Here is a 16,125-nt window from a genome sequence, read left to right on the forward strand (position 1 = left end):
ATATATGACCTTTACATAATCTGATTAAAAGGAATCAGACTCATGGAATTAGGATTATCTAAGGCAGGTTGAGCTTCTCTGGCCCTGGTTGAGTTCAGTTAGCTTCTAGAATTAAATGCATTTGGACAGCTCTCCTTGCTTACTTACAGCAGAGACTTCAGTATCAGGGTCTTATTTTATAATAGACAGTTTAAAAACTAAGATTTTTTTTAAAAGGAGCTAATAATTGGAAAAGTCACTTCTGCAAGGTTGTATTATAGAATTGTACTGAAACCTATATTATTTTATTAACCAATGTCACCCCAATAAATTCAATAAACATTTTAAAAAAAGAAAAAAATATGCTTTGTGGTCACTTGTAATGTTCTCACCTCAATTATGAGTTTAAAACATTTATGCTTATTTGTCCTGCTAACATTTAGAAGTGTGGATATCTTCATTTTTGTCTATAAGGTGATCATTACAGATTCAATTATTTCGAAGAGAAAGGGATGTTTAAAAGGTTGAAAGTGAAGCTGAGAACCTGGAGTTATCTTAATGACATAGAAATATCCCACAAGGAGGTGTGCAATGAAGTAACTGCAATCTTCCTTTGCACTTTATTTTTGGAAGATTTGTTAGTAATGTCAACTAGTGAGCTCTGCTAGGTTTTCTTAGTGGGGTTTCCTTTTATTTACATGGATCTACTGCCTCAATATGCTTTATTTTCTGATTGGATAGTTCAGTAAATACTTTAAATGACATTGTTATCAACTTTAAAGTCCAAAGCCTTAATGTGGTTGGTAACTCGTAATTTTAACTTAAGGAGTCTCCTGAATGCTTTACTGTTAATTGACAGGATTCCCCCGACCTCATCTTCCCCTTCCCCCCCAAAAAATCACAGCCAGTGGGCAGCTAATTAGTGCAATTATTCCACAGCTGCATTTGCTGCTGCACAAAGGGTTGCTCATGTTCCTATCACAAGGATCAGCGTCTCTGGAAACGTCCTAACCTGACAGGCTCTGAATGCTAAGACTGTTTATTTATTTATTTTAAATAGTGCCCCACCCTGCCCTTTTTTTCTTCGTTTAGGGAAGTACTAGTACAGTTTATTTTTGCTGATCTTCTACCAGGTGAATAGATTATTTTGAGTAATGGCTACTTTTATTATGTGGATGAGTACATGGTTTACTCATAAGCAGGGTATCAACATTGTTCACTCTATGTGTGTCTGGAGGAAACAATGAAAAAAAGAGGGTTGGGTTGCTCTGGATTCTGAAGACTCCGAGCACCCCTGCGCTGGAGGCAGTCCCTGCGTTCCCCTCAGATCCAGTCCCCTTTTCTAACCAAATGGTGACTTTGATCACTCAGGTCATTTTTTCATTTTCTGAAATTAGCAGCATATAGTTTGCCATTGGGAAAAATCATTATGGCTTTATTTAGCTTAGCAGGGGAAAGACTGAAAAAGAAATTTACCTGTAATTCCACTACGACTCTGGCAACTTGGCAACTATGAACATCTCTAGGCATTCCCTGTAGTCATGCGTATTGTGAGCATGCACAGGCTGTTCTTATTTTAAATTAGAATGTAAATACATTTTTGTATCCTACTCTTTAATGTACTCTTATTACAGGCATTTTCCACTTTGTTCTGTAGTCTGTATTTTAAAAAATGCTATATTATCAAATTCATGTATCATTCATGTATTCTGATCTACTTTTTTAAAACCTATTTTATGCTTAAATCTCTTAAATGGTTTTATTTTCCCCCCAACTTTGTTCAGGTATAATTGACACAAATGGCATATATTTGGGGTATATATCTTCATGTATGTATTGGTTAAATGGTTAAAATCAAGCTACATAACACATCTGTCACCTCACATAGTTACCATTTTTTTTTTTGTAATGAGAATAATCATTCCCTACAGCCTCCACACTGTATGTACCTCAGGTCCTCAGACCTTACGCATCTTGTAACAAAAACTTTGTGCCCTTTGGCCAGCAATTCCCTCCTAATTTACTTAACCATTCTCAACAAATTTAGGTGCACAGAACATTTAGCAACTTGAAAATAGCTTTGTAATGTCAGGTTTTCTACATTTTGAGTTATTTTCTTAGGAATGTTGTCCACGAATGAAATTTTGAATCAGATTGTATGAACAGTTTCGCAGCTTTTGATAAGACCTTTAAGTTGTGCTCTTAAAAGACTGTAATGATACTTACCAGCAAAGGTCCAGAGTGATGGTATCATTATACTTCTTAATTAGTGAACATTTAAAAAATTGGATCATATCTTGAATACTATTTTGCATCTGGCTTTTCTAAGTTTATTATATTTTGTCCGCCCAATACTTCCACTACTCACCTGACACCATACATACATGGTTATTACAATATTATTGACTGTATTCCCTATGCTGTACTTTACATCTCCTATTTTGTGACTATTTTATAACTACCAATTTGTACTTCTTAATCCCTTCAACTTTTTTTTAATCTTCACTGGAGGATATGTTTAAAAAATTTTTAATTGATTTTTAGAGAAAGAGAGAAAGGAAGAGGGTGCGAGAGAGAAACATCAATGTGAGAAACATCGATCAGTTGCCTCTTGTACATGACCCGACTGGGAATTGACCGGGGATCGAACCCTCAACCTGGGTATGTGCCCTAACCTGGAATCGAACCCACAACCCATCAGTGAATGGGATGGTGCTCCAACCAACTGAGCCTCACCGGCCAGAGCAATCCCTTCTTTTTCACCCAGTCCCCCAAGCCCCTCCCCTCTGGCAACTATTTATTCTCTGTGTGTATGAGTCTGTTTCTGTTTTGTTTATTTATTTTGTTCTTTAGATTCCACATATAAGTGAAATCACATGGTATTTGTGTTTCTTTGAATGACTTATTTGGTCCATCTGTGCTATTGCAAACTGTAAAGTATATGGTTGTCTAACTCCTATTCTGTACACCTGAAATGAATACAAAATAATATTGAATGTAAACTGATTAAAAATAAAATTTTAAGTTCTTTTCAATAAAATAAAATATGTAACAAATAAAATATCCCTTAAAAGAACAAATAAAAATAAGTAGATTATACTGTGTAGTTTTTATTCAGAACAATACATATATTTCTCTACCATTGTAATGGCTGCGTAGTGTTACATTATATGAACCTGCCACAGTTTAGGGAAACGGGTAACTAGGTAAACTGCCTGCTGGCCCTCTGTGATGGCGTTTCTGGGAGTGTGGGCAGGGCAAGCATAGACATTTCTTCATCCTCACTTGCAGAGTCTGAAAGAATTCATGAGGATGGTCGATGATTTAAAGGCTTTATTTTGTTGTTTTTTTAGAAGGTAAAGACAATACTGGGGTTTATGGTCAAAAAAGCTGCTTCCCTTGAAGAGTGACACAGGAGTGAATCTTTTCTCGAATGTCACCTTTCTCCATTTCCAGATGCTAAGGTTTTGCACTGTTTGTCCTGAACATAGCTTTTAGAAAAGCACATTGCGGGAGGCCAAGAGCCTCTCAGACTCCATCCCAACCCAATACACTTCCCTTTGGCATCACTGAGGGCTTCTGACTGCAGTTTTGTGTGTGAGGAAAATCCCTGTTTCAGTTTTAGCCCTTCAGGCAGCTTAAATCTAAACCTCATTCCTGTTGTTAGTTTTTTTAGTAAAAGTGGACAAAGGGATAGTCCTTTAAGTATGAAAAATAATCCCATGTTGTAAGACTGCTATAAACATATCGCTCTGTTCCTACTGTATTTTAATATTATATATGTTTTTATGGACAATAAGAGATCAACCGAAGGACTTGTATGCATACATATAAGCATAACCAATGGACATAAGACACTGGGGGGTAGGGGAGGCAGGGGGAATGTCAAGGGGCGGGGGGGAAGGAGACATATGTAATACTCTTTGTAATACTTTAAGCAATAAAACAGAATTAAAAAAAGATACAATTAATAAAGTATGATTAATAAAAAATGGAAATAAAGAACAGTTAAATTTTCTAAGTAATTACAGCAACAGTGACTATTTATTGAGGCAATAATACATGGTATGGTGCTCATTGTACTAGGGCAGTGGTCGGCAAACTCATTAGTCAACAGAGCCAAATATCAACAGTACAACGATTGAAATTTCTTTTGAGAGCCAAATTTTTTAAACTTAAACTATATAGGTAGATACATTGTTATTAACTTAATTAGGGTACTCCTAAGGCTTAGGAAGGGGCCAAAGAGCCGCATGTGGCTTGTGAGTCGCAGTTTGCCGACCACGGAACTAGGGGATTTATGTGAATTATTTTATTATTTTATCTAATTCTCACAAAACCCTTCTGAGCTAGGGCTTTAAAATATAATGATGCAATGAAAATTTCAAAAACACCTCCCACGTTCATAAATGGATAATTGGGCAACACCTATTGTCATCCCTCTGTTCTGGACGTGTTAATAACTGCTAATGTCATGGAACTGGCAAGATAAGTGATTGAAAACCATATTTAGGACAATTAGGAAGTCATTTTTTCGTCACTGGTGACTAGTGTCTAAGCATTAGAAATAATTTTGGGAAGAGTCAGTCCCCTGCCAGGAGAAGTCAGCTTCCTGGGGAACTCGCAGAGCGGTTAGGAAAGGGCACGCCAGCGTGCATCAGAAGGCATGCACAGAGAGAACCAGGCGGAGGAGCTGGGTGTCCAGCCAGCTTCTGCCCCTTTCCCAAGGGCTGAGGTCAAGTTCAGTGTGAATATTTTCCTCCAAGTACTTCTTTCATTAATGATTTTTACTTCCTGTATCTTCAAAAAATGACCCCATTGGCGAAATGCACCTTTCCTTTAAAGTACTCCGTGTTAGTAAACATTTCAGACATCTTCGAGGAATTGGGACAACACGTAGTAGTTATTTGGTGAGATTTGGTTATAAAAAAGCAAATCAAGCAATTCACTTTTACATGTAGGAAACAGGTGCCATTGTGTGCATCGCTTCTCAGCCACATGATAAAATGCCTCAATGTAATCAAGATGACTTATTTTAATTCAACTGCTAATGACTTCCTTGCTGTCACCGCACGATTCTCAGTTATGTGGAGACTACTCTGCAGCTTGATTACAATTGCACAGGTTCATTTCATGGGGTATCATACAAGTTAGGATACCCCAAATGCAAATTAAAGGTCTCATTAGGGAACTAAAAGTGCTTTTTTTTTTTTTTTTTGGTTTTCTCACAGCAGTTCCGAGGAGCATCCTGGGGCCTCCAAGCCTCCGCTAAGCTCCTCCAGCATGACATCACGTATCTTGCTACGCCAGCAGCTCATGCGTGAGCAGATGCAGGAGCAGGAGCGCAGGGAGCAGCAGCAGAGGCTGCAGGCGGCCCAGTTCATGCAGCAGCGAGTGCCTGCGAGTCCGACGCCAGCCATCAACGTCAGCGTGCCCACCACCCTTCCCTCTGCCGCCCAGGTGCCCATGGAAGTCCTTAAGGTACGTGTCGCTCTTGTTGGCTGGACGAGCCCTCTGCCAAACCAGCATTTTTCATTTTCTAGGTATTTTATTTGTCTGAATGTGTATTTGGTCCTAGCGACCTGTCTGAATCATGTCAGTCATCGCCAACCCCACCTATCCCTCCATGGCTTTGGATTGTAAGACAACTGCATGCTCTTGTCCCCTTAGTGCTGACCTTGTTTAATGAGGAAGAGTGATGTTCCATGAGAAATCACAAGTAGGAATGGGTGTCTGTTGTAGCCATATCTTTCCATCTTCCTTTGGGAAAGTTTAAAATGTAAAAGGAGCCTCTTCTAATAAGTTGTATGCATTTTCCCCTAATACATTCCATGGCCCTTCTTTAAGTTTCTTCTTTATGTAGTGAGTCATCTTGGCTATAGAGCCTGACTCTTTTAGAAGGTCTCTTCAGGTATAACCAGGATGAGCTTTCTCGCTTTCACTGCCAGAGGGCATGACCCTGGACTGCGGGGAGTTGTCTGTGTGGGTCTTTGATTCCGTGCTGGAGTGGAAGCTGTGGAGCCTGTTAGTCTCATTCCATCAGGGCCATGCAGCTTCCTAATTAAGAGTAAAATTGTAACATCTGAGCGTAGACTTCCATCTCACACACGTGTCCTCCACATCGCATTGGGAGAGACTCCTAGTTTAAAGATAAACACTCCAACTCTTAAATATGACTGATGCAAGGAAAGTTCCCTTACTTAAAAAAGTTTTAACCCATTCACCTAATTGATTCATTCTGAAGAATCTCGAGTTCGCTGTTCATTAAACAATGTGAACTTCACACATCGGTGACTCATTGCTGGTCTCTGCCTTCCTCTGTGTGCTCACAATACCATCTCCCACTAGTTAGAGTTTACTGTTAAAGCAAGTAGTGCAGCGGTTCTCAACCTGTGGGTCGCGACCCCTTTGGTGGTCGAACAACCCTTTCACAGGGGTAGCCTAAGACCATCCTGCATATCAGATATTTACATTATGATTCATAACAGTAGCAACATTACAGTTATGAAGTAGCAACGAAAATAATTTTATGGTTGGGTCACAACATGAGGAACTGTATTTAAAGGGCCAGAAGGTTGAGAACCACTAAAGTAGTGGGATGATATGTTATAACTGCGAAGCAATATGTGATCCTTCCCAGGAAGTAGGACAGAGAAGCTTTAAAAATAATTTAAAGTAAATTGTTTTTTACTTGCAAAGACTTTTTAAAAATGTAATGATGAAATAATAAAACTCTTTAATGGGGAAAAACACATGATTAAAATTCTGTTAGAGCAAAAAAGACCCAAACAGTTTAGCATAAAAGTTTACTCTAATGTGATCAAAATCTGGATATTGCCTCAATTAATAAATATTTTATCACTCCCTACCTCTCTCCCCCCAAACTAAAGGCAAGGTTTTCTCTTGGGAATAGGTTGTATATTAAATCTTTGTGTTCTGTTTGGGTGAAGATTGGCAGTCAATAAGTTTTTATAGACTTAAGATTTATTTAAGACTTAAGTTTTCTAACTGCTTACAGATATCATAATTGTTTTGTCTATACTTTAGCTCAGGGGTCCTCAAACTTTTTAAACAGGGGGCCAGTTCACTGTCCCTCAGACCATTGGAGGGCCGGACTATAGTTTAAAAAAAAACTATGAACAAATTCCTATGCACACTGCACATATCTTATTTTGAAGTAAAAAAACAAAACGGGAACAAATACAATATTTGTATTTGCATGTGGCCCTTGGGCCGTACTTTGAGGACCCCTACTTTAGATTATTTAAAGTTGTATGAATTAGTAAAAAATATGGAGCAATATGTCTATTTTATTCACTGTATTAGTCAACTTTTTATATCTGAAGGTCAAATTTTAGAAGAGATAACATGGGTTGTGTTAGTAGTAGTTTATGTATAATTCAAAGGTAATATTTGATATTACGTTCAAGTATGTTAATTGAAATCAATATTCCTATTAATGATGTTACATCCCATGGTGGGGAAGTTATCCAAATGCAAATGTGTTGAACCATTTCCATATCATCTTATAAATGCACATCATTCCTAAATGTTCTTATTACTTAAAATATGTTATTTTAAAAATGATTAAAATTAAAATCTTTACTAAGTGGTTTGAATAACATACTTGTTTTCCTCATATGTTACAGTTTACTGGTAATACTGGCTTGAGCTGCAGTCCCCACAAGGTGTGACAGGAAAATGTCCAGAGTTAAAGCACAACTAAAGTGTTAGGACCAGGAGACTTAATCCAACTAAAAATGAGCAATTGGCGAATTTATATTTCATGTTGAATATAGTTGATCTCTGCCGTGCATTTTTACACTTCACTTATGTAAAGTAGTAAAGTGTGTCATATACATGAAGAACAGGAATTGTTGGCATAGCAATGAGGATGGTTTGATAGCTATTTAGACAGATTTTAGTAACCTTAAGACCAAATAAAATGATTTCATATGACATTCTTAGAAATTCAAATAACATTTTTAAGGAAAGTCATATTAGTGATTGCTTCAGATACTTAAAGACGTGGTACTTAATAAAAAATTGTTTACATATTTTTAAACGTGTTATGTATAAAATATGAAATATTTGTTATAGAAAGGTGAGATAAATGTACTTTTTTCTTTTCCCATTTAAATAATAAGCATAATTTTATAAAGTAAATGGTTACTAGCAAAAACAGTTAATTTGCTTAATCTGACCATTTTTCAGTGAATGTATGTATTCAAGGAATGAGTAATATCAAGTTTACCAATTGAGTGCATTATGATACAGATTATATTGAATGTGTGTTTCTGAGTGTAGCCTGAGTACACTCTTCATTTGATTTTTAAAGAGTTAAATTGCCTGGGCAGAACCCCCTGCTTCCCCTGGAGGCAGAGGCACCTGTGCTGCAGGGAGAGTCCTGGGGAGATCTCAGGTCCCCTGGTTTTCGAGAACTTGATAGAAGATCACACACAGAAGCTGAACTTGCCAGCATGAGATAGGCTGTCAGTGGGCTGAGTAACTGATTTGAAAAGCTAAATGAGTGTTTCCAGGTTAATCCCTTTTTGGGGGGCTGTTATGCCTAAAATATATGAAGCTTTATAAAGTGCGTTTAAAAATTGTTCACAGCATCTGGTAAACTAGGTCTAGTCCTTGGAATTCGTATTAGAGGTTGGAAATTTGCATTGCTTATCTTCCGGCGGTCATCATTTAGTCTGTAAATTTGTGAAGGTTTTCAGGATCAGCCTTGATTTTCCCTATTGATTTAATTAATTTGTGCCTTTATTCCTATTATTGATTTTCATGTTGGGTGACATGGAATGTTAGACTCATTGCTATGTATTTAAGTACTAGAGATACCCTCTGGGTTTAAGAACAGCCTTGCTCAATTGGATATTGTAATTAAGGATGCTTCTTCATCATAAATTAACCAATGTAGTGCATAATATGTTTTTTTTTGCAGTGGTGAACACACCTTGTATTTTAAATTAAGAATTATCAAAAAGGAACATTAAAACCATTAATGGAAACAGTTTCTTCTACAGGTGGGTTTTGTTGACATGGGAATCAGACAGACCTGAGGTTTGAAGTTTGATGTACCTTCTTTCAGAGGAAAGCAGAGCACCCAGGCATAGAGCTTGGAACACGCCAGGTCTCATAGCTGGAGCAGCATTGCGCCCAGCCCCATGCCGTTGTCCGCACACGCACCAAGCACGTCTTTTCACTGTGCCTTCTGCCTAACACTGAGTACTGATTGCCCGGATCCCACACCTAGCTCATCTCCCCTCTCCGGCCCGCAGCAGCAGGCCTCTGACAGCTTATAGCTTGAGAAAATTAGTTTATGCTTTGAAAACATTCCTCTGTTTAGAGATTTGTAGGGAATTGCCAAGGATTTCTACGCCTCTCCCTTCCTGTGTTTGCCTTAGAATTTAAAACTTTAAAGGACGATGTTCTCTCTGGAACAGACCGTGCATTGACATTTTCTACTCTGCTTAGGAGAAAGGTTATAGGAATTTAAAACAAAACAAAAAAGACTTTTTGTAATGTTAGGATATTTTAAGTAGTTTGGAAGAATTTATTTTTAAAATGTTCCTTGTTTGCAGATCATCTCAGGCGGCCTAAGGGACCGGGCAGCTTGCTGCGGGTTAGAGAGGCGCTGCTGCTCTTCCTTAAACACACAGACACACTTGCCAGGCCCACCCAGTACTCATCTGCTCCGGCATTTATGTGGTGGGCGTCCCAATGGGATATTTATTCTAGGGAAGTCCTCCTACCTTGTCTTCCTGTTCTACACCCAGCATCCCGAGCTGTTGCTAACGAAGGCAAGGGCAGGTGACTGAATTCCTGGCCTTTCTCTACAACTTAAGAAATCTACCTGGTGTAGAATGTCCTAGGTGTTGCTTATTTCTTGGGTATAATAAAGACCCTTGAAGGGGTGTGTGGAGTTACAGAGGGGTGGTGGGTCACTGACTAGCAGGAGGGATGCTCCCACAGCTCACTGGGCATTTAGATTTTGTTCCTGGTTTATACAGCCAGGTGCAGAACTGCTGGCATCGTAAGAAGCAGGCACCAGCACTCACGTTTCAGATCAGCTGCCTCGGCCCCCTCAGGGGAATCTGTCGCTAGAGGCCCTGTCCCCATAAGAAAAGACATCTGAGCGTTCTTCTAGTACCATCGTCCATGGCTGTCCCATACTTCTGTCACCAGTGTGAGCCACAGGAGCGTTCTGTGAACTTGATTTCAGGACTGTTTGTGAACTTCAGTGTCCTTTTGCTTTTGGATCAAACTCTGTTTGTGTAAGGCATCCTTCTTCATAGGGACAAAGGGATACCGTTTCAGGTTCACAGAGAGAGAGACCACATTTCCCTGCAGGAGTCTCCTAGTAGTATCACTTTGATGTGTTTTTTCGTTTTAAAACTCATTTTTATTGATTTAAAAAAATAATTACAGACAATTAACTAGGTGCAGATTTTCAGTGCAGAAGAAAAAATGCCCAGGGGCCACTCCCGGGGCTCCCAGTCCCTCCCTCGTGGGCCCCCGGCTGCTGTTCAGGGAGGGCGAGGCCTTCTCCAGGAGCTGTCCCACCTGCCCTGTGGTGGGGAGAGGTCTGAAGAGACACAGTCAGCAGTTCTGGTCAGGTACACATAAACCCTTTCTCTTTGTTCACATTTGCAAATAGAACAAAAGAAATAGAATTTCTCTTTCTGGGTTGTCTCTACTTTTGAGAACATGGCTTCAGCCTCCATTCTTCCTTAGGTAGAATGGGTACTTCTTACTCTGGTCTGAAAGCAATTAGATTGTTTGGTGTCACAGGTGTGCCCCTTTTGCAAGGGCCCCAGCTGGCGGCCAGTTGCCTACCCTGCTCTGTGACCCTGTGGGTAAGGACATGTCATTTCAGAGCTGACACAACAAGGCGCTCTTAGAGCTGTCCTGCATTGGTGACATGAAGCGACACAGGCCAAGTAGTGCGACAGCCTTGGCCATGCCTGTTGACTACTGTTGATATGTTTTCTGCCTGCACTAGTCCCTGGTAAAGAGACGCTGGCTGAAGAAAGCCCACTTCACTTCGATGTTTAGGTCTGGTCCACTTGAAAGGGTAGACCCAGCAGAGCAACTTATAAGCGATTCCACCTTGACAAAGCTAAGCCTATGAATGAATTCACTTTTCTGAAAACACTGGGACATCTGTTCTAATCCCACATTCACTTGGTAATATGGCACTAAGTGGAAATGATTGCCCCCCTGTGACCACAAGGACATGTGTATGTGGCCAGCCCACTGTGCTGTGGATGCTGCTCCGTGAGCTTTGGGAGGCCCCTCGTGCAGTCACTGTGCTGCGTTGTCGCAGTCACTGAAGGCGCCCTGGTTTCCCTGAGGGTCACCTGCTCAGCTCTTTCTCTGCTGGTGGAGGAGCGTACTGACGGGCTCTCTCCCTCATTTGCACGTTTCTGATGATGATCCCATGCTACTGGAGCCAGTGTAGCATCTAAGGAGAATATCAGGGGCTGGAGCTTAGGAGTGGCTCTGAATGGTGACTTCTTTCTCCTGTGACAAGGCCTGGAGAGCATGCCTCTGCAGCAGCAGTGATATTGCCCCAAGGGGGAGGGGGGGCGGGCAAAAATTACTTCTTGGAGGGCAAAAAAGTCTTAGCTGTTTGAATGATTTTTTTGGCCCATGGTATATGTGCCTGTTGAGATTTCCTGGGGATGGGGTTGTGTGAGAGGCAATTAGGGAAAAAAGTCTAAAAAGGCTCTTTGGGGTGGTGATTATGAAAGAAGGGTTGAGAAACATTCTGGTAGAGCAGTGATGGCGAACCTATGACACGCGTGTCAGAGGTGACACGCGAACTCATTTTTTTGGTTGATTTTTCTTTGTTAAATGGCATTTAAATATATAAAATAAATATCAAAAATATAAATCTTTGTTTTACTATGGTTGCAAATATCAAAAAATTTCTATATGTGACACGGCACCAGAGTTAAGTTAGGGTTTTTCAAAATGCTGACACGCCGAGCTCAAAAGGTTCACCATCACTGTGGTAGAATATCAGCATCTGAGCTCCTGTCTTTGTGTTGTGTTTAGAGGACACTTATCAAGGCTCATAACTCCATGTTCTAGGTGGTCTGTGTCTGAGAACTGTTGGCATGTCCAGCATCCCGTGTCTCAGATGGGACCTGAGACAAAGGGGAGAAGTAGCTCACCCAAAGTCGCTGAAGTAAGAGGGGCAGCGGGATTGGAACCCACTCCATTGAACGCCAGACTCCTAAGCATTGGTGGGAGTACCTGTCCTAGAGTGAGTGGCCTGAGAAACTCCAGAAGGGAGAGGCAGTCACCCACGTACATGGCAGCCTGGGGCGCATTGCAAATGTTTATTATGGAGCTTCAGGCCATGCCTTAAAAGGCTAATAGGAATCGCTGGCATAAATGTGGTACTACCTACGGCAGCCCGGAGGAAGGAAGGCGGTGACTGCCACGAGGTGAATTACTGGATGAATTGGGAGGTAGGCTGACTGGTCATATCCCTCATCTCATCCCTCCGGCAGCCCTATGGAATAGGTAGGAAAAGCCTGTCTTCCAGGTGGGGAAATAGGCATAGAGAGATTGTCCCTGGCTCCTGGTCACACAGTTAGGCTCCATATCCTACCCTAGCGACTTATGCCTCTCTGTCTTCTACAGAGTTCAAGGGTGTGCCCTAAACATTTGCAAAGAATCACCAATAACAGAATATGTTAGAGCAAAGTGGGAGCACAGAGAGAGACTACAGAAGGTCTCGAAGACTTAACAGAAAGGTACATGACTTTAGGCATTTGGAATTAGTAAGGTCCATCCACATTGAATAATGACCGTGTCTCCATTAGTCTCCACCATATGCCTGACTAAAGATCTAGATGTGTCCTTGCCTTGACCACCATGGTAACTTATGGTTAGTTATAGTCATCATTATTGGTCAGAAAGCACTACAGTGCCCTGGCTGGTGACTCAGTTGGTTGGAGTATCGTCCCATACATTGAAAGATGGCAAGTTAGATTCCCAGTCAAGGCACATACCTAGGTTGCAGGTTTGATCCCTGGTTTTCTCTCTCTCTCTCTCTCTCTCTCTCTCTCTCTCTCTCTCTCTCAAATCAATAAAAACATATTCTTAGGTGAGGATTAAAAAAAAAAAAAAGCACTACAGTGAAAGTTTCTGAAACAACACCCAAAGATCGTAACTCAAGATCACTTATGTTCCAAAGGTCCTGGTGGCCCAGATTATCACAACTCATGCTTTGCAGTTCTATATATTTTAATAAATTTGTTTTATTTTAAAGGATTTTTGAAATACTCAATTTGATAGACTCACACACATCTTTCAATATGAATTTTCTGCTGAAGTTGTGGTTGCATTTGTAGCGTTTCTTCCACTGCCTCCCTGCAGTATTAGCGCTTTTGCTCTGTTTTAACACTTGAAACTGGAACTTTGGTTCTGGTTATTTTTCTATTTGCTTTAAAGTGAATAATGTCAGCTGTAATAAATCTTAATTACTGTATGAAAAGGTCACCAAGTCTTATTAATGTTACCTACTTAATCCCAACAATTAAAGACCACTGACTACCTTCTGTAGTGGTACACATAAACTAATTACTAAAACTCTGTGGCACACCAAAAAAATATGTTTTTTGCCAATCTGACAAAAAAAATAGGTGTAATTTTGATTCATTCACACCAGACAGCTATTGTTATGTTGGCTATTGTCATTCTTTTTATTTGACAATCTAAGGGAAAAGAGGTCAGTGCCCCTGACTAAACAGTCAGGTATTGCAGGTTTTAAAATTTCTTGTGGCACACTGGTTGAAAATCACTGTTCTATAGACATGCTCTTAAACAATAGCAATTATGGACATGTGTAAGCAAAATCTAATTTTAACATTGCCCTATTAAAAAAAAAGTGGGTGGGATCTGTGTTAAAAATATGTAAATCAGAACAGTGGCTTTGCTTAAGGTTATAGCTGCAGTCGGTACTAGAATCTTGGCTCTTGCCCTGAATATGTCTCTTTTTATTGACTTCTTTGAGCCTGAACTTTAAGGAAAATTTAGCTCCTGACAGTACTATAGTCTTTCGGTCCTAGTTTATAAAGTTAGATGTTTTTGTGTATTGATTTATAACTTTGAAAATGAGAAGAATAAAAACGGAGCTTATGAAGCAGATGAAATAAGAGGCTGTTGTAGTAGAGAGTGATCCTAGGAAAATAAGTGTTTTCGTCAGTCTTTTAGAAAAGAGAGAATGTCCTAGAAAGTGTATACATGAACCTACACCAAACTGTTCCTACCAGTTGCTCTGGGGTGAGATTTGGGAGTGGAGCCAATGGTGGTCTGAGCCTTTATTGCTATTTTTTATGGGAGGGCATATGCCTTCATTCTGAATGTAATTCAAATGAGTGTCTTTGCTGCCTTTTATTTGGGAGTCTCCGCAGTGTTCTCTTCACCCCCACGCTGAGCAGCACGTTTCAGTCGGGCGGGTTGACTGGACTTACTGGTGCACCTTATGTAACGAATGGTCTTTTCTGCAGAAGGACAGTGAGGTCCTGAAAACTAAAAAAGAATGAAAGGACTTGAATCACTAGCTTGTAAATAAAATTTTAAAGTAGTTAAGAGGCCCAACATGAAGAGAAAAAATCAGATTTCTGCTACCTTACCACCGGCATAGCTTTGGCGTAATCTCCTCTGTTGGCCCTGAGTTTTGTATAATTAAAATTTAGGAACTAGAAATTTTGTTGAGAGTTAATTAGAAGCGACAAACCAGAGACATTCCTGATGGTTAGGAAAGGCTTAAGAAATTCCTATTGGCTAAATTACAAATATATAACATTTTTTCTGAACACTGCAAGGTAGTTCAGATGCCTAAAGGTGACAAGATTAACTCTATTTTTCTAGTGAAGTAGTAAAAATTAGATTAATGAGTACCAGGCAAAGAACCTTTTCTTTTTTTTCAAAAGAAATCTTACCTTGAGTACTTCTGGCTGTGGAGATCGGTGCTTTAATTAGCCACATGCTCTTTTCACCTCCTGGGAAATAAGTACAGGCTGAAATTGGGGATCAAGAGGCAGCGGCACACTGACTTAGCACACCCCGCTAAGTAATTCACCAAGGAATGCTGGTAATTAGGCCTGCCGCTTTCAACTCTTGGCTTATTTCATAAAACTGGTTGATTTAAAGTGATGCCTGCTGATTTATGACCAACACGTTTCAAGACTGAGACTTGGCTCTTAAACAAAGCCATATTGTGCAGCGATGGGAGCGCGCTCTCTTGTATTTGTTCTTACAAATTCTGAAGGGCCATCTATCGTCTTCTGTTAACTCTGTTGTGTTTTCTTTTACCCCTTTCAGCATATTCTGGGCTTTCTTTTGTCTCTTGGTGAAGAGACAGGGGGAGCAAATTAGGCTCTTGGAGGTTTAGCTGTGAGGTGCTTGTCAGAGAGCGTTGGCTCCTTGTGGTTTGATGGAATGTAGTTTGAATCCTTCCTCTGGTAAGACAGGAGGTAGCAATGGCCTTTGGTCCTCCTGCATTGCTAAGTGTTTGGTGAGATTTAGGACAGCCAGGTTAACCTTGAAAGATTGAATTTATGAGAAGCACAGAACCATATGACTTCAGCCCTGTAACCTTGGTATCCAAACAGTAAATTATTATTTGGATGCCAAATCCCCATTAATGACAACTGATGTGCTTCATTATGCATTGAGGAGTGACCCTCTTCACTATCCCTGTGGAAAGTCTAGGATTAGCCTGACTCCACTACTGACATGGATGACCTTGGCATATTTCCTTTTCTCAGGCCTCAGTGTCCTCATCTTGGTGAGGGTGAGGTGAGGGTTTACCAACAGCGCTCACACAAGAAATAGAATATGAGCCGCACAAGATTTAAATTCCATAGTAGTCACACTAAAAACAGTAAAAAGAAACAGGCGAAATCAATATAAGAATATATTTTATTTAACTCTGTGTATCCAAAATATTATCATTTCAACATGTTATCAATATAAAAATTATGAACAAGATTTTAAAGTTCTTCTTTATAATAAGTCTTCATATGAGTCTTTCATACTAAGTGTTCAGAATCGGGTGTACGTTTTATACCTACAAGCACATCTTAATTTGCAAGCGAAATTTTTATCAGGATTATT

General features: G+C 40.0%; 1 protein-coding gene across 5 annotated transcripts in view; it reads left to right on the top strand.

The window, feature by feature from the left end:
* MITF (melanogenesis associated transcription factor) overlaps positions 1–16,125 on the top strand; it is a 96,299-nt gene that overhangs the window by 12,157 nt on the left and 68,017 nt on the right. For all 5 annotated transcript variants that reach the window (XM_006093765.3, XM_023758112.1, XM_006093766.3 and 2 more), the window contains exon 2: positions 5,211–5,460. In XM_006093765.3, the coding sequence (XP_006093827.1) occupies positions 5,211–5,460 (250 nt within the window). The remainder of the gene's footprint in view (positions 1–5,210; positions 5,461–16,125) is intronic.

This window comes from Myotis lucifugus, unplaced genomic scaffold (genome assembly GCF_000147115.1).
Source record: "Myotis lucifugus unplaced genomic scaffold, Myoluc2.0 scaffold_123, whole genome shotgun sequence".
In the NCBI taxonomy this organism is placed as follows: domain Eukaryota; kingdom Metazoa; phylum Chordata; class Mammalia; order Chiroptera; family Vespertilionidae; genus Myotis; species Myotis lucifugus.